This window comes from Salvelinus alpinus, chromosome 9 (assembly GCF_045679555.1).
Source record: "Salvelinus alpinus chromosome 9, SLU_Salpinus.1, whole genome shotgun sequence".
In the NCBI taxonomy this organism is placed as follows: domain Eukaryota; kingdom Metazoa; phylum Chordata; class Actinopteri; order Salmoniformes; family Salmonidae; genus Salvelinus; species Salvelinus alpinus.
The window spans coordinates 14,928,035-14,953,041 of NC_092094.1; the positions used below are offsets into that span (position 1 = coordinate 14,928,035).

General features: G+C 43.4%; 2 protein-coding genes across 11 annotated transcripts in view; one reads left to right on the forward strand and one right to left on the reverse strand.

Annotated features, from left to right (window-relative positions):
* LOC139584363 (suppressor of tumorigenicity 7 protein homolog) overlaps nucleotides 1–9,871 on the forward strand; it is an 88,026-nt gene extending 78,155 nt beyond the window's left edge. For 8 of the 10 annotated variants that reach the window (XM_071416092.1, XM_071416096.1, XM_071416089.1 and 5 more), the window contains 4 exons: nucleotides 4,830–4,980; nucleotides 5,207–5,299; nucleotides 7,174–7,316; nucleotides 9,541–9,871. In XM_071416092.1, coding sequence (XP_071272193.1) covers nucleotides 4,830–4,980; nucleotides 5,207–5,299; nucleotides 7,174–7,316; nucleotides 9,541–9,636 — 483 coding nt within the window. In that variant the 3' untranslated portion in view covers nucleotides 9,637–9,871. The remainder of the gene's footprint in view (nucleotides 1–4,829; nucleotides 4,981–5,206; nucleotides 5,300–7,173; nucleotides 7,317–9,540) is intronic. The other 2 variants (XM_071416095.1, XM_071416098.1) reach the window with 1 other exon arrangement.
* Nucleotides 9,872–10,015: 144 nt separating this feature from the next.
* LOC139584365 (protein Wnt-2) lies at nucleotides 10,016–23,316 on the reverse strand. Its single transcript, XM_071416099.1, has 5 exons — nucleotides 22,830–23,316; nucleotides 22,158–22,378; nucleotides 16,025–16,302; nucleotides 15,365–15,629; nucleotides 10,016–10,613 (listed from the first exon to the last, which is right to left on the reverse strand). Exons 1-5 carry the CDS (start codon nucleotides 22,910–22,912, stop codon nucleotides 10,408–10,410), a joined length of 1,053 nt encoding a protein of 350 aa, XP_071272200.1. The 5' UTR covers nucleotides 22,913–23,316; the 3' UTR covers nucleotides 10,016–10,407.
* Between the last annotated feature and the right edge of the window lie 1,691 nt (nucleotides 23,317–25,007).

Below are 25,007 nucleotides of genomic sequence, written 5' to 3' on the forward strand. Positions count from 1 at the left end.
TTATACGTGGTCTGCCACTGCGAGGACGATCAGCTGTCCATCCTGTCTCCCTGTAGCGCTGTCTTAGACGTCTCACAGTACGGACATTGCAATTTATTGCCCTGGTCACATCTGCAGTCTTCATTCCTCCTTGCAGCATGCCTAAGACATGTTCACGCAGATGAGCAGGGATTTTGGGCATCTTTCTTTTGGTGTTTTTCAGAGTCAGTAGAAAAGCCTCTTTAGCGCCCTAAGTTTTCATAACTGACCTTAATTGCCTACTGTCTGTAAGCTGTTAGTGCCTTAATGACCGTTCCACAGGTGCATGTTCATACATTTTTTATGGGTCATTGAACACGCATGGGAAACCGTGTTTAAACCCTTTCCAAGGAAGATCTGTGAAGTTATTTATATTTTTTATTTATCTTTGAAAGACAGGGTCCTGAAAAAGAGATTTCTTTTTTTGCTGAGTTTACTCGTACTACTACTACTACTGTAGCACCACTAACAACAACTACTACAGCCAGTGGTGGAAAAAGTACCCAATTGTCATACTTCAGTAAAAGTAAAATGTCTTAATAGAAAATGACTCAAGTGAAAGTCTCCCAGGAAAACCACTAACTACTACTACTGTTGCACTCCTATTGTTACTACTACAAATCAGAGGTCGACCGATTAATCGGCAGGGAAGATTGTTATGAAAATTTGAAGTCGGTTATCTGCATTTTTGGATGCTGATTATGGCCGATTACATTGCACTCCACAAGGAGACTGCGTGGCAGGCTGACCACCTGTTACGCGAGTGCAGCAAGGAGCCAAGGTAAGTTGCTAGCTAGCATTAAACTTATATTATAAAAAACAATCAATCTTAACATAATCACTAGTTTAACTACACATGGTTGATGATATTACTAGTTTATCTAGCTTGTCCTGCGTTGCATATAATCAATGCGGTCGCTGTTAATTTATCGAGTCACAGACCTACTTCGCCAAACGGGTGATGGTTTAACAAGCGCATTTGCGAAAAAAGCACTGTCGTTGCACCAATGTACCTAACCATAAACATCAATGCCTTCCTTAAAATCAATACACAAGTAAAAAATGTTAAACCTGCATATTTAGTTAATATTGCCTGCTAACACGAATTTCTTTTAACTAGGGAAATTCTGTCACTTCTCTTGCGTTCTGTGCAAGCAGAGTAAGGGTATATGCAGCAGTTTGGGCCGCCTGGCTCGTTGCGAACTGTGTGAAGACCATTTCTTCCTAACAAAGACCGTAATTAATTTGCCAGAATTTTACATAATTATGACATAACATTTGAAGGTTGTGCAATGTAAGAGCAATATTTAGACTTAGCGTTGCCGCCCGTTCAATAAAATACGGAACGGTTCTGTATTTCACTGAAAGAATAAACGTTTTGTTTTCGAAATTATAGTTTCCGGATTTGACCATATTAATGACCTAAGGCTCGTATTTCTGTGTGTTATTATATTATAATTAAGTCTATGATTTGATAGAGCAGCCTGACTGAGCGGTGGTAGGCAGCAGCAGGCTCGTAAGCATTCATTCAAACAGCAGTTTCCTGCGTTTGCCAGCAGCTCTTCGCTGTGCTTCAAGCATTGCGCTGTTTATGACTTCAAGCCTATCAACTCCCGAGATTAGGCTGGCAATACTTTAGTGCCTATAAGAACATCCAATGGTATATGAAATACAAATGTTATAGAGATAAATAGTCCTATAATTCCTATAATAACTACAACCTAAAACTTCTTAACTGGGAATATTGAAGACTCATGTTAAAGGAACCACCAGCTTTCTTATGTTCTGAGCAAGGAATTTAAACGCTTTTTTACATGGCACATATTGCACTTTTACGTTCTTCTCCAACACTGTGTTTTTGCATTATTTAAACCAAATTGAACATGTTTCATTATTTATTTGAAACTAAATTGATTTTATTTATGTATTAAGTTAAAATAAGTGTTCATTCAGTTGTTGTAATTGTCATCATTACAAATATATATATATATATATAAATAAATAAATCGGCCGATTTAATCGTTATTGGCAATTATCGGTATCGGCGTTGAAAAATCATAATCGGTCGACCTCTACTACTACTACTACTACTACTGTAGCACTACTACTGTAGCACTGCTGCTACTACTACTGTAGCACCACTAACAACTACTACTGCAGCCAATTTTCATACTTGAGTAAAAGTAAAGATACCTTAATAGAACATTTCTCAAGTAAAAGTGAAAGTCACCCAGTAAAATCTTTTAAGTATAAGTCACTTATAATTCTGTATATTAAGCAAACCAGACGGAACCATAAAATGTAAAAGCGGATAGCCAGGGGCACACTCCAACTCTCAGATATCATTTAGAAATGAAGCATGTGTTTAGTGAGTCCACCAGATCAGAGGCAATAGGATGACCGGGGATTTTATCTTGATAAGTGTGTGAATTAGACAATTTTCCTCTCCTGCTAAGCATTAATAATGTAACGAGTACTTCTGGGTGTCAGGGAAAATGTATGGAGTAAAAAGTACATAATTTTCTTTCGGAATGTAGTGAAGTAAAAGTTGTCAAATATAAATAGTTAAGTAATTTTGGGGGGAATCTGTACTTAAGTAGTACTTTCAAGTATTTTTACTTAAGTACTTTACACCACTGACTACAGCACCACTAGCAACTACTACTACTGTAGCACTACTGCAGCACCACTAACCACTACTACTACTACTAATGCAGCACCACAAACTACTACTACTACTACTAATGCAGCACCACTAACTACTACTACTACTACTACTACTACTACTACTACTACTACTACTACTACCAATGCAGCACTACTACTACTGCAGCACCACTAACTACTACTAATGCAGCACCACAAACTACTACTACTACTACTACTACTAATGCAGCACCACTAACTACTACTACTACTACTACTACTACTACTACTGCAGCACCACTAACTACTACTACTACTACTACTACTGCAGCACCACTAACTACTACTACTACTACTAATGCAGCACCACTAACTACTACTACTAATGCAGCACCACTAACTACTACTACTACTACTACTACTACTACTACTACTACTAATGCAACACCACTAACTACTACTACTACTACTACTGCAGCACAACTAACCACTACTACTACTACTACTACTGCAGCACCACTTACTACTACTACTGCAGCACAACTAACCACTACTACTACTGCAGCACCACTTACTACTACTACTACTGCAGCACCACTAACCACTACTACTACTGCAGCACCACTAACCACTACTACTACTACTACTACTGCAGCACCACTAACCACTACTACTACTGCAGCACCACTAACCACTACTACTACTACTACTACTACTACTACTACTACTACTGCAGCACCACTTACTACTACTAATACTGCAGCACCACTAACCACTACTACAGCACCACTAACCACTACTACTACTACTACTACTACTACTGTAGCACCACTAACTACTACTACTACTACTACTGTAGCACCACTAACTACTACTACTACTACTACTACTGTAGCACCACTAACCACCACTACTACTACTACTACTACTACTGCAGCACCACTAACCACTACTACTACTACTACTACTACTACTGCAGCACCACTAACCACTACTACTACTATTGCAGCACCACTAACCACTACTACTACTACTACTACTACTACTACTACTACTGCAGCACCACTAACCACTACTACTACTACTACTACTGCAGCACCACTAACCACTACTACTACTACTACTACTGCAGCACCACTAACCACTACTACTACTACTACTACTACTACTACTACTACTGTAGCACCACTAACCACTACTACTACTACTACTACTACTACTACTACTGTAGCACCACTAACTACTACTACTACTACTACTACTGTAGCACCACTAACCACCACTACTACTACTACTACTGTAGCACCACTAACCACTACTACTACTACTACTACTACTACTGTAGCACCACTAACCACTACTACTACTACTACTACTACTACTACTACTACTACTGTAGCACTACTACTACTACTACTACTGTAGCACTACTACTACTACTACTACTACTGTAGCACCACTAACTACTACTACTACTACTACTACTACTGTAGCACCACTAACCACCACTACTACTACTACTACTGTAGCACCACTAACCACCACCACTACTACTACTACTACTACTACTGTAGCACCACTAACCACTACTACTACTACTACTACTACTACTACTACTACTACTGTAGCACCACTAACTACTACTACTACTACTACTACTGTAGCACCACTAACCACTACTACTACTACTACTACTACTGTAGCACCACTAACCACTACTACTACTACTACTACTACTACTGTAGCACCACTAACCACTACTACTACTACTACTACTACTACTGTAGCACCACTAACCACTACTACTACTACTACTACTACTACTGTAGCACCACTAACCACTACTGTAGCACCACTAACCACTACTACTACTACTACTACTGTAGCACCACTAACCACTACTACTACTACTACTACTACTACTGTAGCACCACTAACCACCACTACTACTACTACTACTACTACCACTACTACTACTACTACTACTACTACTACTACTGTAGCACCACTAACCACCACTACTACGCTTATAATGGTGCTACTTGAATGCTGATCGACGATCTCCTGGTTGTAAGATAACTGGTATAACGTTGCATTAAAAAGTATATGTTTCTGTTGTACATTTTATATTGTTCTTACTGACTCTCTCTCTCTCTCTTCCACAGTACCTGTTAGAAATGAAAAGTTTAATACTGCCCCCAGAGCACATTCTGAAGCGAGGGGACAGTGAGGCCATAGCCTACGCCTTCTTTCACCTGCAGCACTGGAAGAGGGTGGAGGGGGCCCTTAACCTGCTCCACTGTACCTGGGAGGGCAGTGCGTAACACACACACACAACATCCGCTTTACCTCATACGCCATAACTTCATTGTGTTACACATTGCCTTTACTCTGTAACACACACATGCACACATTTTGAGGGCAGTGAGTACAACACACATTTTCAGGTTTTTCTAATGGTACACTACACTTCTGAGGTGAACATGAAACCTTTGTACCCGACTGAACCTATTCTGACTCCTGTGTCCTCTTTCCTCCCCAGCTTTTAGAATGATCCCCTACCCTCTGGAGAAAGGACACCTCTTCTACCCATACCCCATCTGCACAGAGACCGCAGACAGAGAGCTGCTACCAAGTAAGAGACGCTCTGGATTCAACTGAGTGTGCGGTGTGTTGACCTTCTGTATTTCTCTCATGTGGAAGCAGTGTTTTGTGAGGTGTCTGTGTACAAATCAAATATTATTTGTTACATGCTTGGCAAACATCAGGTGTAGACTATCAGTGAAATGCTTACTGACGGCCCTTCCCAACAATGCAGAGAGAAACAAATTAATAGGAATTAATAAAGAAATAATAACACAAGGAATTAATACACAATGATTAATGATAACTTGGCTACAGTGCATTCGGAAAGTATTCAGACCCTTCACTTTTTCCACATTTTGTTACATTACAGCCTTATTCTAAAATATATAGCGTTTTTTCCCTCATTAATCTACACATAATAATACCCCATAATGACAAAAGAAAAAACAGGTTTTTAGAAATGTTATTTAAATAAAATTAAAACTTACATACGTATTCAAACCTTTATTCAGTACTTTGTTGAAGCACCTTTGGCATTGATTACAGCCTTGAGTCTTCTTGGGTATGTCGCTACAAGTTTAGAACACCTGTATTTGGGGAGTTTCTCCCGTTCGTCTCTGCAGATCCCCTCAAGCTCTGTCAGGTTGGATGGGGAGCGTCACTGCACAGCTATTTTCATGTCTCTCCAGAGCTGTTCGATCGGGTTCAAGTCCGGGCTCTGGCTGGGCCACTCAAGGACATTCAGAGACATGTCCCGAAGCCACTCCTGTGTTGTCTTGGCTGTGGGCTTGGGGTCGTTGTCCTGTTGGAAGGTGAATCTTCACCCCAGTCTGAGGTCCTGAGCTCTCTGAAGCAGGTTTTCATCAAAGATCTTTCTGTACTTTGCTCTGTTCATCTTTCTGTCCATCCTGTCTCTCAGTTCCTGCCACTGAAAAACATCTCCACAGCATGATTCTGCCATCGCCATGCTTCACCGTAGGGATGGTGCCATGTTTCCTCCAGACATGACGCTTGGCATTCAGGCCAAAGAGTTCAATCTGGTTTCATCAGAGCAGAGAGTCCGTTAGGTGCCTTTTTCACATCCGTTACACTGTCATGTACCTTTTACTGACGAGTGACTTCTGTCTGGCCACTCTACCATAAAGGCCTGATTGGTGGAGTGCTGCAGAGATGTTTGTCCTTCTGGAAGGTTCTCCCATCTCCACAGAGGAACTCTGGAGCTCTGCCATAATGACCATCTGGTTCTTGGTCACCTCCCTGACCAAGACCCTTCTCCCCCGATTGCTCAGTTTGGCCGGCGGCCAGTTCTAAGAAGAGCCTTGGTGGTTCCATACTTCCATTTAAGAATGATGGAGGCTACTGTGTTCTTGGTACCCTTCCCCAGATCTGTGCCTCGACACAATCCTGTCTCGGAGCTCAACGGACAATTCCTTCGACCTCATGGCTTGGCTTTTACTCTGACATGCACTGTCAACTTTGGGACCTTATATAGACAGGTGTGTGCCTTTCCAAATCATGTCCAATCAATTGAATTCATCACAGGTGGACTCCAAGTTGTAGAAACACCAAGGATGATCCTGAGCTCAATTTTGAGTCTCATAGCAAAGGGTCTGAATACTTATGTAAATAAGGTATTTCTGTTTTTATTTATTGATACATTTGCAAAAATGTCTGAACCTGTTTCCGCTTTGTCATTATGCGGTATTGTGTGTAGATTGATGAGATTTTTTTTTTTTTTTAATCTATTATAGAATAAGGCTGTAACGTAACAAAATGTGGAAAAAGTCAAGGGGGTCTGAATACTTTCCGAATGCACTGTACACGGGGTACCAGTAGCGAGTCAATGTTCAGGGGTATGAGGTAATACTGTGTGTGTGAATAAAGTATGTACAGTGTGTTGATGCTCTCTATCTCATGTGGAAGCAGTGTTTCATGAGGTGTCGGTGTATCCTAAGAAGGAGCTGCCGTTCTTCATCCTTTTCACGGCTGGTCTCTGCTCCTTCACCGCCATGCTGGCCCTGCTAACACACCAGTTCCCCGAGCTCATGGGAGTCTTCGCTAAAGCGGTGAGTCTCCTGCACCGGTCGCTTTCACACTCGTACACATACCAGTTCCCTTTGTAAGCCAAGTCCCCATCCCCAATAAGGTTATTTGCATTCAGATTCTTCGTAAGGTGGCCATTCATTTTGTTGCGTTCTTCTGAAATGTCCTGTACAGAGGTTGTCATTGGGTCATTTTTGTTTTGACTGTAACAACCATAGATTTGCTTTTATCTGAAGTCTGGATGACAGGAGACTAGGCATGCTCTATACAAGGTCCTATATCAATGCAAGTTCTTGTAGATCAGTGGTGATGCAGGGAAGGAAATACGTAAAGGAAGCAGCTTCAAACTATTGAATCCAACCCCTAGAACCTACACAGGCCCTGTCCTATCTACCAGTGGAGGGCATTCTCCTCGACGTGATGTTCTTCCTCAGCAGGCCTGTGCTGTCACTCCCCTGGAATGTGTGTGAGCTCATCTCTCTGCTCCTGGTGGGACTCCATCAGCAGCTACCATCTCCTCTGCAGGGGCTTGCTCTGCTCTGGCCATGCACTGTTTTAGTTGGGTGCTGATGACACACACACACTTTATTTGAATCCACAAATCACATTACAGTCGAGAATGATTCAAAGGTCACGGATATCTGGACATAGAAAGCACCTTCACCATGAAGCTAGGCTGCTCACGACCGCTACAACGGCGCAGTACCTCGCTAGCTGCTTTGCCTTTGTCCTATGTAGCCCTGCAATCTGAAGGCCACGTACTGTCAGCCTATGTTTCCACTCATAACCAAGGCTGTTTAGGCGTGACAAGGGGCTTAGCAGCAAAGGTATGCTTCATGTAGATGTCAAAGCAACCTACTTCCAAATTAGCACCCCCTTCTGGCCTCCCTCCACAACAACAATATCTGACATATTTGGTATACAAGAAAACACAACACATCTTCATCAACATCAGCCTCCTCTGACGAGAATGTTTGAATATGCACTGATGGCGGTACTGCCCGTTTCATCTCACTAGCTATATGGTCAATGAGGCGGTCATGTCTAGATATATGTAAGGCGGCAGGTAGCCTAGTGGTTAGAGCGTTTGGCCAGTAACCGAAAGGTTGCTAGATCGAATCCCCGAGCTGACAAGGTAAAAATCTGCTGTTCTGTCCCTGAACAAGGCAGTTAACCCACTGTTCCTAGGCTGTCATTGAAAATAAGAATTTGTTCTCAACTGACTTGCCTAGTTAAATAAAGGTTACATATGTACTGGTCCTTATATGAACCATTAACAATATTTGCAACAGACACATTATGTGAGATACAAAACAGATCATGGTTTGCAGGGTACCAGAGTGCTAGGTTGTATTTAGTTGGTAGAACCTGCATCCTCGCCTTAACGGTGAAGGTGAGTATGTTCTTGCCAATAGAAACATTCTGGTATACGTAATGAGAGACAGAATGGTCAGACACACTCTGATCCACTTCCAAGACAAACTAATCAGCATCTGGTTTACATGCAAGGGTAGAGGCACAGTTCCTCCCTTCCTTAAAGTAAGCACTGATCTAATATGATTGAATGGATGAAAACATGACTTGGCTTTCACCTATCGAATCATGTCAGATCAGTGGTTTCTGCCAAGGAAAGACGGAAGGAAGTAAAGGTGCATCTTCAAAGCATTGGAACAGGGCCTCTCTCCCTTTTAGCATGTAAACAAGGCGCTTGTTCCATCTCTCCCTGACAGCCTTTTATCTGCCATCAGACAAAGCCAAACCTCCATCACCCTCAATCCCTCTGAGGGAGCCCCTATCCCCCACACTGCATGTTGCCAAAACACATCAGAGAGGAGAGCGAGGGTGGTGTGAACAGAGAGGGAGCAAAATAACATCAGAGGGGAGAAGGATGAAGGAGAGATGAATGGGGAGCTGACAGAGTCCACTACCACTCTTAGGGGTTAGAGCACAGTCAGTAGTCAACATACCTGGTAGACAAGTTCTGGTTCTGCCCCATTGAGCACAGTACCTAAATTGGCATGCTATGGTGCTCCTATCATGGTCCTCTAGCTATCATTTGAGGCCAACGACAACCCACAGTAGCTACCTTGAAATGCGCAGAGCTTCAGTAAAGATGGGTACATTCTCAACTAGAATGTTATGGTGCACCTATCATACAGTACCTTGACATGTTCAGGAAGAAATCTGGTTGCAATGGTTCTACTAGGAAGTGGTGTGTGTGTTCTAACATCACGTCTCTGTATGTAGTTTCTTAGCACCCTGTTTGCTCCTCTGAACTTCATCATGGAGAAAGTGGAGAGCATCCTGCCATCCAGTCTGTGGCACCAGCTCACACGCATCTGACCGGGTCCGACTGGACTGAACCAGACTGACTGACACACCCTTTGTGCCAAGATCATGGATTAGACGGACAGAGGATGGAGGAGACGAGAAAAGGGAAACATTCTGAATCGATTTTGACTTTATTTGATATGTTCAATTTTGTTTTAAAATCTCATGTAAAAAATGTTTTTTTGTTATACAAAAAAAGGTGATCAATTGGCATCATTAAAAAAGTGAAAAAAAATACCAAAATAAAGGACTTTGTGTATTGCTGCAACTTCTACTACACCATTTTGATTGTCAAGCATATCACAACTGTAATAAATATTCCCGTGGGCCATAAGTGGCGTTCAGGTGACTAAAGCATGTCTTGTAACTGGCTGGTTGAGGACAGGGGTGTATGGTCAGGTCTATCAATTTCCATAAACTATACACTAAACTTTTAAATTACATAAAGTTTGTATTTACATATAAAAATTTGAATACATTTCAGAAAAGTTTTTTGGGTTATTGAGAGAGCAAATAAATATAATGGAATGTGAGGGAAGAACAAAATGAGATTGTAAGGTGTTCTTGGTGCAATAGCCTACAGGGGGCGTCAAACCCTGATGCTTCTTAGTCAGGTGCAAGTCAGACTGATTTGGCGCTATGTCCAAAATCCACCCTATTCACTAGTTAGTGCACTACTGTTGATCAGGGCCTGGTCAAAAGTAGTGCACCATAGGAAATAGGTTGCCATTTCAGACCAAATCTGGATAAGCGGTTGGTTGGTGGTATAGTGGTGCACTGTGGTCATGTCTGGGCCTTGCAGGTGTGCACGTCCATCTCCTGGTTGCAGTCCCGGCAGTGCACGGCGCAGCACCAGTGAAACTTGCACTCACACTTGGTGGTGCGGCTGACGCGTGTTGTATCGTAGCCCCGGCCGCAGCACATAACCTCGCAGCTGTCTACGGCGCGAGACGTCCGGTTGCACACCCGCCCTCCCGTCCCCACCGAACCTGGCGAGGGAGAGAAATGATGTATCAAATCCTCATCCAAATCAGGTATATTTTCTGCCTGTATATTGAATCAGTAAGCTTTTTTACCTTGTGATCCACATACAATCCTTATCAAATGTGCTTATAACATGCCAAATAGACTAAATCTAATCTTTAGCTGCAATGGAGTGATTGTTGGCAAACAACGGTCTAAGCCCCACTACCGTACAGGTATTGACATCATTCCAATAGAATGCAGTGTACTCAATCTAAACTTGATGAGACGGTGAGTGAGAAAGGTATGGAGGGGGGAGATGAGGGAGGGATAAGAGGATGAAGGGAGACAGGATGAGCGATCGATGATAGGAGCCATCAGCTGGTACTCAGGCTCTTCATCAGGTGTTCATTTTACACCCTGGCTGGCACTCACTGTCACACACTCCTGCGCCTCTTCTCAGAGTGACCGTGCAAGGGTGTCTGGCAGGCTTATTGGACTCCCAGAAATCATCCCATAATACAATTAAATAAGATCAATATTTACTATTTATTTGAGGCCTCAACTCAAACCTCAATAGTCTAAAGTAGCTTCCTTTCCTTACCTCCTTCCTCTGCACTAAGGTGAAAACCCTGTACACGTGACGATGAATGTCCTGACTTAAAGCGGCTAGCTAGGAGTCGATTTGGTATTGGGAACAGATCATGTCTGTTCTAGGCAGCTTATTTCTATAGCCCTCTATGCTCTCCTCATCCCTCCCTCCCTCTCTGTCCATCTGTTCCTCACTGCTGAGAGATAGAGGGAGGTAGAGCGATAGGGAGGAGGAGGGAGGTAGAAAAAGAGGGAGAGCAGCCAGGTATTGTGTCTGGGCACGATGAGACCACCCCCACCCAACAACGTGTCCGCCTCTCCGTCAGTCATGGTATGCTGCACAGCTAGGGTTGACATCAAGGACAGACTCCACCCCCCTTCTCTCTCTCCCTCTCTCTCTCTCTTCTCTCCTGGCGTCTGCTTATTGAATTAAGATGAGGGGGCGCCGAGAGTTGAGTTTAGCACCTGAGCCTCCATGGGGCCGAGGGAAATTGATTTCACACTTTGGAGAGGCACAGGGGGGTGCAGTCTCTACAGTATCTGTCTCCCAGGGCTGTGTGTGTGTGTTGTCCAAGATGTCTGGAGCGAGGTTCTCATGAGAGGGGCCATGGTCAGTGAGCTCACCATGCTTACATGTATACAGCTCATAAAGAACCTTCATATAAAGCCGGCAGACTGGAGTCGAGGCGTTCATTTACTGTTCTATTTAACGTTAGAATGGGAAAAACAAGTAACCTAAGCGACATTGAGCGTGGTGTGCCAGGCACGCCAGATCCAGTATCTCAGAAATGGTCGCCTCCTGGGCTTTTCATGCACTACATTGTCTAGTAAACAAGTAACATCCAGTCAGTGGCAGTAGTGTGGGTGAAAAACAGCTAATTGATGAGAGAGGTTGAAGGAGAATGGCAAGAATTGTGCAAAATAACAGGCGGGCCACAAACTGACAAATAACGGTGCAGTACAACAGTGGTGTGCAGAAATGCATCTCGGAATGTGCAACTCGTCAATCCTTGTCACGGATGGGCTGTTGCAGCAGATGACAATTGCAGCAGACGTTCTACCCCGATCAGCTAAAAACAAGAAGAAACGGCTCCAGTGGGCACACGATCACCAACACTGGACAATTGAGGAGTGGAAAAACATTGCCTGGTTCGAGAATCCCGGTTCCTCTTGCATCATGCTGATGGCACTCCATGAAGGTGGTGTACTGGTGTGAGGAATGTTTTTCTGGCACACGTTAGGTCACTTGATACCAATCGAACAATGATTGAACGCCACAGTGCATCTTAACATTTTTGCTGACCAGGTGTATCCATTCAGGCTGTTCTGGAGGCAAAGGGGGTCAAAACCAGTACTAGATGAGTGTACCAAAAAAACTGTCCGAGGTGTGTATACAGTGCATTCTGAAAGTATTCAGACCCCTTGACATTTTCCACATTTTGTTACGTTACAGCTTTATTCTAGAATGGATTAAATCGTTTTTTCCCCTCATCAATCTACACACAATACCCCATGATGTAACAAAAACAGGTTTTTAGAACTTTCTACAAATGTATTAATAATAAAAAGATATCACATTTACATAATAGACTTGTCCCGAAGCCACTTCTGCATTGTCTTGGCTGTGTGCTTAGTAAAATTGTCCTGTTAGAAGGTGAACCTTCGCCCCAGTCTGAGGTCCTAAGCGCTCTGGAGCTTTCATCAAGGATCTCTCTGTACTTTGCTCCGTTCATCTTTCCCTCCTGACTAGTCTCCCAGTCCCTGCCACTGAAAAACATCCCCACAGCATGATTCTGCCACCGCCATGCTTCACCGTAGGGATGGTGCCAGGTTTCCTCCAGACATGACGCTTGACATTCAGGCCAAAGAGTTCAATCTTGGTTTCATCAGACAAGAGAATCTTGTTTCTTATGGTCTGAGAGTCCTTTAGGTGCCTTTTGGCAAACTCCAAGTGGGCTGTCATGTCCCTTTCACTGAGGAGTGGCTTCCGACTGGCCACTCTACCATAAAGACCTGATTGGTGGAGTGCTGCAGAGATATTTGTCCTTCTGGAAGGTTCTCCCATCTCCACAGAGGAACTCTGGAGCTCTGTCAGAGTGACAATCAGGTTCTTGGTCACCTCCCAGCCTTCTCCCCCGATTACTTAGTTTGGCCGGGCAGCCAGCTCTAGGAAATGTCTTGGTGGTTCCAAACTTCTTCCATTTAAGAATGATGGAGGCCACTGTGTTCTTGGGGACCTTCAATGCTGTAGAACTTTTTTGGTACCCTTCCCCAGATCTGTTCCTTGACAATCCTGTCTCGGAGCTCAACGGACAATTCCTTTGACCTCATGGCTTGGTTTTTACTCTGACCTGCACTGTCAACTGTGGGACCTAATATATAGATGGGTATGTTCCTTTCCAAGTCATGTACAATCAATTGAATTTACCACAGGTGGACTCCAAGTTGTAGAAACAGCTCACGGATGATCAATGGAAACAGGGTGCACCTGAGCTCAATTTCGAGTCTCATAGCAAAGGGTCTGAGTACTTATGTAAATAAGGTATTTCTGTTTTTTTTTAAATTATAAATTTGCAAACATTTCTAAAAACCTGTTTTCTCTTTGTCATTATGGGGTATTGTGTGTAGATTGATGATACATTTTCAAATAAGGATGTAACATAACAAAATGTGAAAAAAGTCAAGTACTCTTGAATACTTTCCAAATGCATAGCTCTTCCTCTCCTTGTTTCCTTTTCTTCAATTGTGCTGACGTTAAAGACCTCAGTGGTGGGTGTTCACCATATTGCCTTCACCTATCCTCAGTGGTGGGTGTTCACCATATAGCCTTCACCTATCCTCAGTACTGGGTGTTCACCATATAGCCTTCACCTATCCTCAGTACTGGGTGTTCACCATATTGCCTTCACCTATCCTCAGTACTGGGTGTTCACCATATTGCCTTCACCTATCCTCAGTACTGGGTGTTCACCATATAGCCTTCACCTATCCTCAGTACTGGGTGTTCACCATATAGCCTTCACCTATCCTCAGTACTGGGTGTTCACCATATTGCCTTCACCTATCCTCAGTGGTGGGTGTTCACCATATAGCCTTCACCTATCCTCAGTACTGGGTGTTCACCATATTGCCTTCACCTATCCTCAGTGGTGGGTGTTCACCATATTGCCTTCACCTATCCTCGGTGGTGGGTGTTCACCATATTGCCTTCACCTATCCTCGGTGGTGGGTGTTCACCATATTGCCTTCACCTATCCTCAGCGGTGGGTGTTCACCATATTGCCTTCACCTATCCTCAGTACTGGGTGTTCACCATATAGCCTTCACCTATCCTCGGTGGTGGGTGTTCACCATATAGCCTTCACCTATCCTCAGTACTGGGTGTTCACCATATTGCCTTCACCTATCCTCGGTGGTGGGTGTTCACCATATTGCCTTCACCTATCCTCGGTGGTGGGTGTTCACCATATTGCCTTCACCTATCCTGTGACTTTAGGTCAGCGTAATGAAGGAGAGGAGACAAAGAGGGGAGGGAACTTCAGAGAGGTCCCCCCAGGTCTACATTAGGGGTGGTTAGCTTTGATGTCGGTCAGAGGGGTTTGAGAGATATGACTTACCCTCCAAATATTCCTCAATTTTGGGGGTCCAAGCGTGCAGAGGTGTAGGGGCCATCACTGTGCCCAAGGGTATGTGTGTGTGCTCCAGCAGGGGTAATTTATAGTGGTGCGCGGCAGGTCGGGTTTCAGCCCACAGAACTGTGTAATGGCCCTTAAACTGGCCGACACCTGATCACCTCGGATCATCTGCTGCCTGACGGGCACCCAGGTCCTTCAGATCACACACACATTGTTTTCACTCACACTATTTTCTTGCCGTCTCAGAAACACACCCACACATACCTCTCGCTCACAGGCACACCAACACATTCTCTCTGTTTTGAACTCACATACTACATCTGGTGTTATCCGGTGCAGCATTGAGAGAATAACCCTACTGTACAAGAGGCTGAGTAGTTACCCTGTGAAAATATTACCACATACTGAAGATATTATGGACAAGTAGTACGGTGTTCTACTCTACAGAGAGACAGTCATGTCAGATGTCAGACAGACAGAGCGTACATCATCTACGTCAGTATCTCTGTCTGGACTGTGGACTAAATCTGAACTCTACTAACCAAACTCACCAGACTCTTGGTCTCTTATGCAGTAGTCTGGCGAGTCCTCGAAGTAGACCAGGTCGTTCTTGCTGGGCCGTTTGAAGTGTCGCTGTGCGGTGGTGAAGCCCGTGCCATACTGGTTCATGGCCACCTGCACCGCCCCGTTGTAGCGCCGCCGCAGGTAGTCGCCCGTGCGGCGGAAGTCGGCCAGGGCCAGCCAGCAGGTCCGGACGCTGCAGGAGCCGCTCACGCCATGACACTTACACTCCAGGGACATAAACCGCTTCACCGCCTGTGTGGTGATGAGGAAGGGGATGGAGAGAGAAAGAAGTGTTGTTAGGGAGGATAGGTGTGTATCTGGTTGGTTGGTGGTTGTGTGTCAGGTAGGGTTTGTATGTTGGTGTATGTGCACGTGTGTGTCTATGGAAGGAATCTACACAGGGTAATAGTCTATCAAATTCCTCTAAACAAGTGTATCCCAACCCTCTACTCTTGGATCACCAGCCCTTGATTGGCACACCTGATTCCACTAGTCAACTAAACATCAAGCCCTTGATTATTTGAATCTGGTGTGCCAGTTCAGGAATACAAATATGCAAACCAACTGTTTGGAAAACACTGATCTAGATCAAATTGGTTCAGTTGGAGTCATTACTCCCCCATAATGTGTTTAAACTTTGAACCCACCTTTCTCCCAGCGCGGTTGTTGTGGAGGTTCATCAGAGCCCTGGCGTCTCTCTCCTTTCTCTCTTTGGCGTCTATGAAGGACTGGCTGAACCTCATGGCGTGCTCCACATGGTCGCTGCAGCCGCCCCAGTCGAACGTCCCCTTGGCATCCCGGGACGAGCCCTTCTTGGTGGGGTCACAGGAGCACGACTGCAGCTCTCCCTGGCTGCAAGCCCGGGTCAGCGTGTGGACCACCCCAGCCGAGGAGATGGCGTGCACAAAGGCCGCTTCACGACTGCCTGGTAGGCATAGAGAGGAAGAGGAAGACATTGTGTGAGTGCTGAACACACACACGTAAGCAAGCTCACACTCCACATGCACACACACACTACACGCACACACACCCACTACACGCACACACACCCACCACACTACACTACGCACACACAAACACACACACAGGGAACAGTATACACACCAGAAGGTATAAGTTACATGGACACACAGTGAAGTTTACATTCACTTAGGTTGGAGTCATTAAAACTTGTTTTTCAAGCACTCCACAAATTTCTTGTTAACAAACTATAGTTTTGGCAAGTCGGTTAGGACATCTACTTTCCAACAATTGTTTACAGACAGATTATTTCACTTATAATTCACTGTATCACAATTCCAGTGGGTCAGAAGTTTACATACATTAAGTTGACTGTGCCTTTAAACAACTTGATGTCATGAAAATGATGTCATGGCTTTAGAAGCTTCTGATAGGCTAATTGACATAATTTGAGTCAATTGGAGGTGTACCTGTGGATGTATTTCAAGGCCTACCTTCAAACTCAGTGCCTCTTTGCTTGACATCATGGGAAAATCTAAATAAATCAGCCAAGACCTCAGAAAAAAAAAATGTAGACCTCCACAAGTCTGGTTCATCCTTGGGAGCAATTTCCAAACGCCTGAAGGTACCAGGTACTTTGGTGTGAAAAGTGTAAATCAATCCCAGAACAACAGCAAAAGACCTTGTGAAGATGCTGGGAGGAAACAGGTACAAAAGTATCTATAGCCACAGTAAAACAAGTCCTATATCGACATAACCTGAAATACCGCTCAGCAAAGAAGAAGCCACTGCTCCAAAACCGCTATAAAAAAGACAGACTACGGTTTGCAACTGCACATGGGGTCAAAGATCATACTTTTTTGAGAAATGTCCTCTGGTCTGATGAAACAAAAATAGAACTGTTTGGCCATAATGACCATCGTTATGTTTGGAGGAAAAAGGGGGAGGCTTGCAAGCCGAAGAACACCATCCCAACCGTGAAGCACGGGGGTGGCAGCATCATGTTGTGGGGGTGCTTTGCTGCAGGAGGGACTGGTGCACTTCACAAAATAGATGGCATCATGAGGGAGGAAAATCATGTGCATATATTGAAGCAACATCTCAAGACATCAGTCAGGAAGTTAAAGCTTGGTCGCAAATGGATCTTCCAAATGGACAATGACCCCAAGCATACTTCCAAAGTTGTGGCAAAATGGCTTAAGGACAACAAAGTCAAGGTATTGGAGTGGCCATCACAAAGCTCTGATCTCAATCCTATAGAAGATTTGTGGGCAGAACTGAAAAAGCGTGTGCGAGCAAGGAGGCCTACAAACCTGACTTAGTTACACCAGCTCTGTCAGGAGGAATGGGCCAACAATTCACCCAACTTATTGTGGGAAGCTTGTGGAAGGCTACCCGAAACATTTGACCCAAGTTAAACAATTTAAAGGCAATGCTACCAAATACTAATTGAGTGTATGTAAACTTCTGACCCACTGGGAATGTGATGAAAGAAATAAAAGGTTAAATAAATAATTGTCTATTCTGACATTCTTAAAATAAAGTGGTGATCCTAACTGACCTAAGGCAGGGAATTTTTACTAGGATTAAATGTCAGGAATTGTGAAAAACGGAGTTTAAATGTATTTGGCTAAGGTGTATGTGAACTTCCGACTTCAACTGTATGAATAGGCTTACCTAAAGGCCATGACTAATGCACACAAACTCATTGCACAAACATACACCGAGTGTACAAAACATTAGGAACACCTTCCTAATATTGTGTCAAGTTGGCTGGATGTCCTTTGGGTGGTGGACCATTCTTGATACACATGGGAAACTGTTGAGCGTGAAAAACCCAGCAGCATTGCAGTTCTTGACACAACCCGGTGCGCCTGGCACCTACTACCATACCCCGTTCAAAGGCACTTCAATCTTTTGTCTGGCCCATTCACCCTCTGAATAGCACACATACACAATCCATGTCTCAATTGTCTCAAGGCTTAAAAAAAGAAATCCTCCTTTAACCGGTCTCCTTCCCTTCATCTACACTGATTTGACGTGGATTTAACAGGTGACATCAATAAGGGATCATAGTTTTCACCTGGTCAGTCTGTGTCATGGAAAGAGAAGTTCTTAGTGTTTTGTATACTCACTGTATAAGTTACACAAATGCACAGAAACTGTCAATTGTATCCAACCAGTATCCCATAAAGATGTATAACCACTACAGAGTGTGTGTGTGTGTGTGTGTACTGTACACAGTGAACATTATGTAAAAATGTCTTGCAATAGCTAGCTATTGGTTGAGGTTGGGGTATCTGCATGGATACTGTTTGTTACTCTTTCAAGTCTTTTATTTAAGGCATGGCAGTGTTTTGCTTGATCTAACTCCAAGTTGACCAGAAATTGACCAGCAATGCTCTGTGATCAAATACCCCTGACTTCTCTTCTAACTGATGAGAGATCTGTGGGATCAAAGTGAAGGGTGTGTGTGTGTGTGTGTGTGTGCGTCTGAGATCAGGAAACACCAAACTTCAGTTCACAATGCTCTGTTTTTTATGTCAAGATGTTCTCTCACTCTCTCACACACACACACACACACACACATACACACACACACACACCCTCACTGTGTGTGCGCCTGTGAATGACTGTGAATGTTTAATCTGGTTAATGAGTAGATAAACCAAAGGATGAGAACATGAAACCATCCAAAAAAAGAAAACTCGGTAATTGTTTTAAATTAGCGCCCTGACATTGACAATAAGTAGCTTCTCACGGTGCCACAGCGATAATGCTGCCAATCAGAGCAGCTTCCTAATGTTGTGTGACACAACCAGAGCCGAGTCTGGGAGGTCTGAATACCAAAGGGACGATTAAAGAACCAAATTACATGCAATTCTCAGGGTTGGTTTCCTGGACACAGATTAAGCCTAGTCCAGGAGTAAAAAATAAATACATTCAATAGTGAATCGCCATTGAACATTATTTTTAGTCCAGGACTAGTCTTTCTGGGAAACTGGCCATTAAAGCTCCGCCTTGGAATAATTTAGGGCCTATAGGAGCCGGAGGACTGGGACATGATGCCCAATAGAATTACCCATTTTATTTAGATGATCACCCCCAAGGTGGAGTGGATCCTCACATTTATACCAATTAAAAAGAGATTCCAAAGTGGAGAGAAGACTAATATATTCATAGCTGGTGAGATTGGAGTTGACACACTTATTCTTGACTCCCCACATTTGTCAGCTGTGGCAGTTTTATAAGCATCTAGAGCACTGGACCTGATACCGATCAGAGCCAATAGTGTGTGATTGCGGCCCGCAATTCAGGGTGTTCCTGCATGTGGACATTCCCCCCCTCGAGCTTCCAATTGGTTCCTGAGTGAACGTCCCGCCTCAAGCATTCCATTGGTTCCTGCATGATTGTCTATACAATTAAAATGTGGAGAAAAATAAATAAAGGGAAATAAAAGTATTATCCAAGTTTTTCAGGGTGAAGAACACTGTCTACCGGTGTCCTAGCTAGCTACCGATGTCGCCCCCGCCTCCCACCTGCTGTGTACCGGAGTTCTACCTACCTAGCTAGACGAACACCTACCAATGCCGTTGTTAACAGAACTGCAGGAAAGCAGTACCCAACAGGCGGGGGCGAAGGACACGGTCTACCGGTGTTCTAGCTAGCTACCTATCCCGCCTGCTGTGTATCGGTGTCGTGTCCTAGCTAGCTATCTATCCCGCCTGCTGTGTACCTGAGTCCTAGCTAGCTACCTATCCCGCCTGCTATGTACCGGTGTCGTGTCCTAGCTAGCTACCTATCCCGCCTGCTGTGTACCGGTGTCGTGTTCTAGCTAGCTACCTACCCCACCTGCTGTGTACCGGAGTCCTAGCTAACTACCTATCCCGCCTTCTGTGTACCGGTGTCGTGTTCTAGCTAGCTACCTACCCCACCTGCTGTGTACCGGAGTCCTAGCTAGCTACCTATCCCGCCTGCTATGTACCGGTGTCGTGTTCTAGCTAGCTACCTACCCCACCTGCTGTGTATCAGAGTCCTAGGTAGCTACCTATCCCGCCTTCTGTGTACCGGTGTCGTGTTCTAGCTAGCTACCTATCCCACCTGCTGTGTATCGGAGTCCTAGCTAGCTAGCACATAGTGTCGTTCGCGCCCGCCTGCCAAACACCTGCCCTCACTAACAGAATGGAGGACACCGTCTACCGGTGTCCTAGCTAGCTACAGTTGTCACCCCTGTTTTCTTCTTCTTCATCTTCTTTTTCTTCTTCTGTGGGGTTTATTGGCGGTTGGCGCCATCTACTGTATAGGAGAGCTGCCGCCTCCTGCCTGTTTACTGGAGTCCTAGCTTATAAAAACGGATCAACCAATAGAAGTATAAAGAGGGGTTCCTGCAGGTACAGGAATGACCACATGCAGGAACACCCCAAATTGCGTGCCGCAATTACACCCTTCTCATCAGAGTAGCAGCAAGCAGGCACGTCATATTGATACATCTAGAGCTGTAAAGTGAGACAATGTATGGAATGCAATGCAAGCACACGGGGAAAATATCTGTCAAAGAACATGAATTTCACACAAATTCTTTCACTTTGATAAAGGCTAGAACTTTATAGGTTCACCACTGTTAATAATTGGTTGGGGAAAAACGCATACCATATTTGCTATATATCTAGGAGCCTAGAGTCTATAGCAGATAGCATGTTGGAATTACTAGTCTATTGTTTGTTCAGACGTGCTTGTCTTGTACATGAGGACGAAGATGAGTAGACTATATTACTTTCCCAGCACACAATTAGAAAAGTCATTCCAGAATATCAGCTATTTTACGCATGGTAAATTAATAGCTGCACTTTTTCCCTGAGCAATTTAGCTAATAACATGTTCATGCTCATATTTGAGAATGAAAAATATGATATTTAGTTCATATATAGGCCTACATCTTTGATTTGATCAATAACACTGAACCAAAATATAAACGCAACATGTAAAGTGTTGGTCCCATGTTTCAAGAGCTGAAATAAAAGATCCCAGAAATGTTCCATATGCACAAAAAGCTTATTTCTCAAAAATGTTTGTTTACATCCCTGTTAGTGAGCATTTCTCCTTTGCCAAGATAAACCTCCACCTGACAGGTGTGGCATATCAAGAAGCTGAGGCACAATAAAAGGCAACACTAAAATGTGTAGTTTTGTCACACGACACAATGCCACATGATGTCTCAAGTTTTGAGGGAGCGTGCAATTGGCATGATGACTGCAGGAATGTCCACCAGAGCTGTTGACAGATAATTGAATGTTAATGTCTCTACCATAAGCAGAGGCGGCTTTTTAGAGAATTTGGCAGTGTCCAACCGTCCAACCAGTCTCACAACCGCAGACCATGTAAATGGCGTCGTGTGGGCAAGCAGTTTGCTGATGTCAACATTGTGAACAGAGTGCCCCATGGGGGCGGTGGGGTTATGGTATGGGCAGGCATAAGCTACGAACAACGAACACCATTGCATTTTATCGATGGAAATTTTAATGCATAAAAATACTGTGAAGAGATCCTGGGGACCATTGTGAGGCCCATTGTTTTAAGGTATCTGTGACTAATAGATTTATATCTGTATTCCCAGTTGTGTAATCCATAGGGCCTAATTAATTCATTTCAATTGATTGATTTCCTCATATGAACTGTAACTCAGTAAAATCTTTGAAATGGTTGCATGTTGTGTTTATATTTTTGTTCAGTATAAATTTAAAATGGATTTAATTAAATATGAAATTACATATTTTTACAGCAGGCATATGCATGAGTTTTTTACTCTCTCTCAATACTTACTACGCAGCAGTAGGCGTCCGAACAAGTTGTGGTCTCGCGCCATGGTATTGCAGTTCCAGCGGTGGTTCTGAAACTGATGTTGGCACTCCCCGATCCAGTCTTTAATCCCGGCTCCAATCGCCTGCATAACTTTGGGATGCTGGCGGCACAGCTGCCGCTGTTTGTTGATTAACCCGGGGATGTTGTCGCACATCACTTGCGACCCGAGGGTGCCCATGTACCTGCATAGAAAGATGAAAGAGGTTTTGGCCATGCAACTTGAATCTGTTTGAATGTCCTTGTGGGCTATGGTGTTTATTTATATATATATATAATTAAAAACTAGGCTTCTAGAACACGAATAAAGGAATATAAAATTATCTGCCCCATAATGTGTCCAAATTAAAGAAACATGCATGTCTAGTGTTATGGGGGATACATTCGATTATTTTACACATGAACATATTTTATTGGAAATTATTATAGTTTAATTCAAATTAAACCAACGTTTACACAGATCATAGCCTATGTGTCCAAAGTCATGCATTGTCTCACGCAGTCCTTGCCAATAGCGTAAAGTTTAGACTCCATTGTGTATATATATATTGTTCCTATAGCAGATAATATTTTCTACTAACTTTACATTTTCATTAGTCGTAAGTGCTATTTTCACATTCTTGAGAGCCTACTCACCACCAAGATCCGTCGACCCTTGACGTTAGCCAGCAGATTGCTACAGATAAATAGAAACATATTCCACTTGGCAATAAGTTCATATTATTAAAATGTTGTCGTTGTGCACATTCAGGCACCTGTACTGACCATTTCCATGGGTAGAAAAGAACACAGGCGCGCGTCAAACAGGAGTCTACAGCCTCTCGATTGCACCAATCAAAGTTCTGCTCTGTCTTGCATTAAAACTCGATAATCAAAAGAGGTTTACCGCCTGGATGGAGCTTTGCGCGTAAAAAAATGACAATGATTATGGTAAAGAAGCGCATACGATATTGGGTCGATCTAAAGTTAACAAAGATTTGCAGTGTAAAGATAGGCAAATGATCGTCTGCTATCAGGTTTAAATTGCTTACACAAGGGGTGGGCGCAGTCCTGTCTCAGGAATGAGGTGAAGAAATTAGATGTCTGAAAGTATCTGTTCAGGCTAGCTTGACACCAGACACAAGCTTGGCCGATTTCCAAGCGGCAAGATGTAGAATGTGGTACAACGTGGTGCGTTAAACCCTGAGTGTTTTAACAAAAACATTTGACGTGTTTGGGAGGAACTGGTGCGCGCAAACGCGTTTAGTTATGGTTATGCCTATAACGCCCAAATGCCAAATATTCCAGAAACTCACAGCCATGACGCCATATTATGCACACTGATTAAATATTAGATGTGGAGATAGGCCCTTGAATAACCCTTCTGTTATGTTCGTTTCATGTTAATTAATTATGTGTTCCCGGTCCAAAATGACCTCCCCATTATAGCTGATTATAAATCCAAAATAATACATATATTATCACCTCATGTTGTGCTAGATATTTTTATCAACTTAAGTTCTTGTGAACATTAAACGTTTTGAACTTCTATTTGCTATTTATGGCCTGTAGGCCTCATTGACCTGAGCTCATACAACTCGTTTTTGAGTAATAAAAGCATAATGTATGGATTAATTTGACTATAACAAATACTCAGATGAAACGTATTGTGCTATTTATCACAGACTACTTTGTGTCAAAGTTTATCAAGGACTCTCTCCTCCTCACCAGTGTCATGATCAAAGATATGATCAAGAGCCTCACATACAGTATACCATTTGGTCATTGTGCTGCCACAGAATGAATTGTGTGCAAGGCCTCAAAAAAGCTTTATATACCAGAGCTGCAGGAAAAGTTCTATATATTATTGAAACAATGTTGCGATTGTTTGTGAGAATGCCAACAGCTGTGGTTCCCAAGGGGGAAATATTCTATTGGGGAAAGGTTCCCATGGGGGTTGCCATGGAAGCCAAGAAGAGGAGGTGAGGTGTGTGTGTTTGCGCTCAAACACACATGCATGTGGGGGTCTGGGAGAGGAAGTGTGTTCATCTGATGAATGGGCATGTGCCTGAACTAAATTTTATACACAAATTGTAGCCTCACCCATTCATTTCTAATGACCGGGAACACCACAGGTGTACAAAAGTTAAATAAAACACCCAAAATGTAATGAAAATCATCTAAATGTATTTTGTGTGTTCAGATGCCCGAGTGTGGACAAAGTCATGGAACTTTATGACAATAAAATAAAATTAACTACATTTTTCAGAGAGAAAACTTGTAAATCGGTCAAATTCCACCGGAACACAGCAGGAGGGTTAATATTAGGTATATTCGTAGACGTTAAATGCACAGATACCTCAAAGGCCGCAACAAAAGGTGATGTGTGCATTTAAAATGGGATTATCACATTCTTTTGAACTCTCTTCTCAATCTGCACGATTGTCACATTGTATTTACTTTATCTTTGATCTCCGTTTTATGTAAGCGATTTAATGTTCGTCTCGTCTTTGTATCGGGAGGTCTGATCTTCTGACCGGATGAGATTAATGCTCAAATTGGAGTCACTCTCATGATCTTCGTGGAAGAATTGAACAAAACGGAGGGGAAATTAATAAAACCAATATGCCACCAGTATTATGAAGAAACTTTGAGGCTTCATTGCTTGCTTTTTCAGCATTAAACACCACTCTATCAGGTGCAAGTATAGGCTAGTCCTACAGATTGCAGTGAAAGGATGATCAACTGAATTGCGTCACATGATATTCGATGCATTGTTTATAGAGGCATTATAAACATGTAAGAATGAATAATACTAATTATAATCCCACAATA

Coding starts and splice junctions, on each gene's coding strand:
- LOC139584365 (XM_071416099.1), bottom strand. CDS start 22,912: ATGAACTTATTGCCAAGTGGAATATGTTTCTATTTATCTGTAGCAATC. Junction 22,379..22,829: donor AGGGTCGACGGATCTTGGTG/GTGAGTAGGCTC, acceptor CTTTCTATGCAG/GTACATGGGCACCCTCGGGT. Junction 15,630..16,024: donor ACAACCGCGCTGGGAGAAAG/GTGGGTTCAAAG, acceptor ATCACCACACAG/GCGGTGAAGCGGTTTATGTC.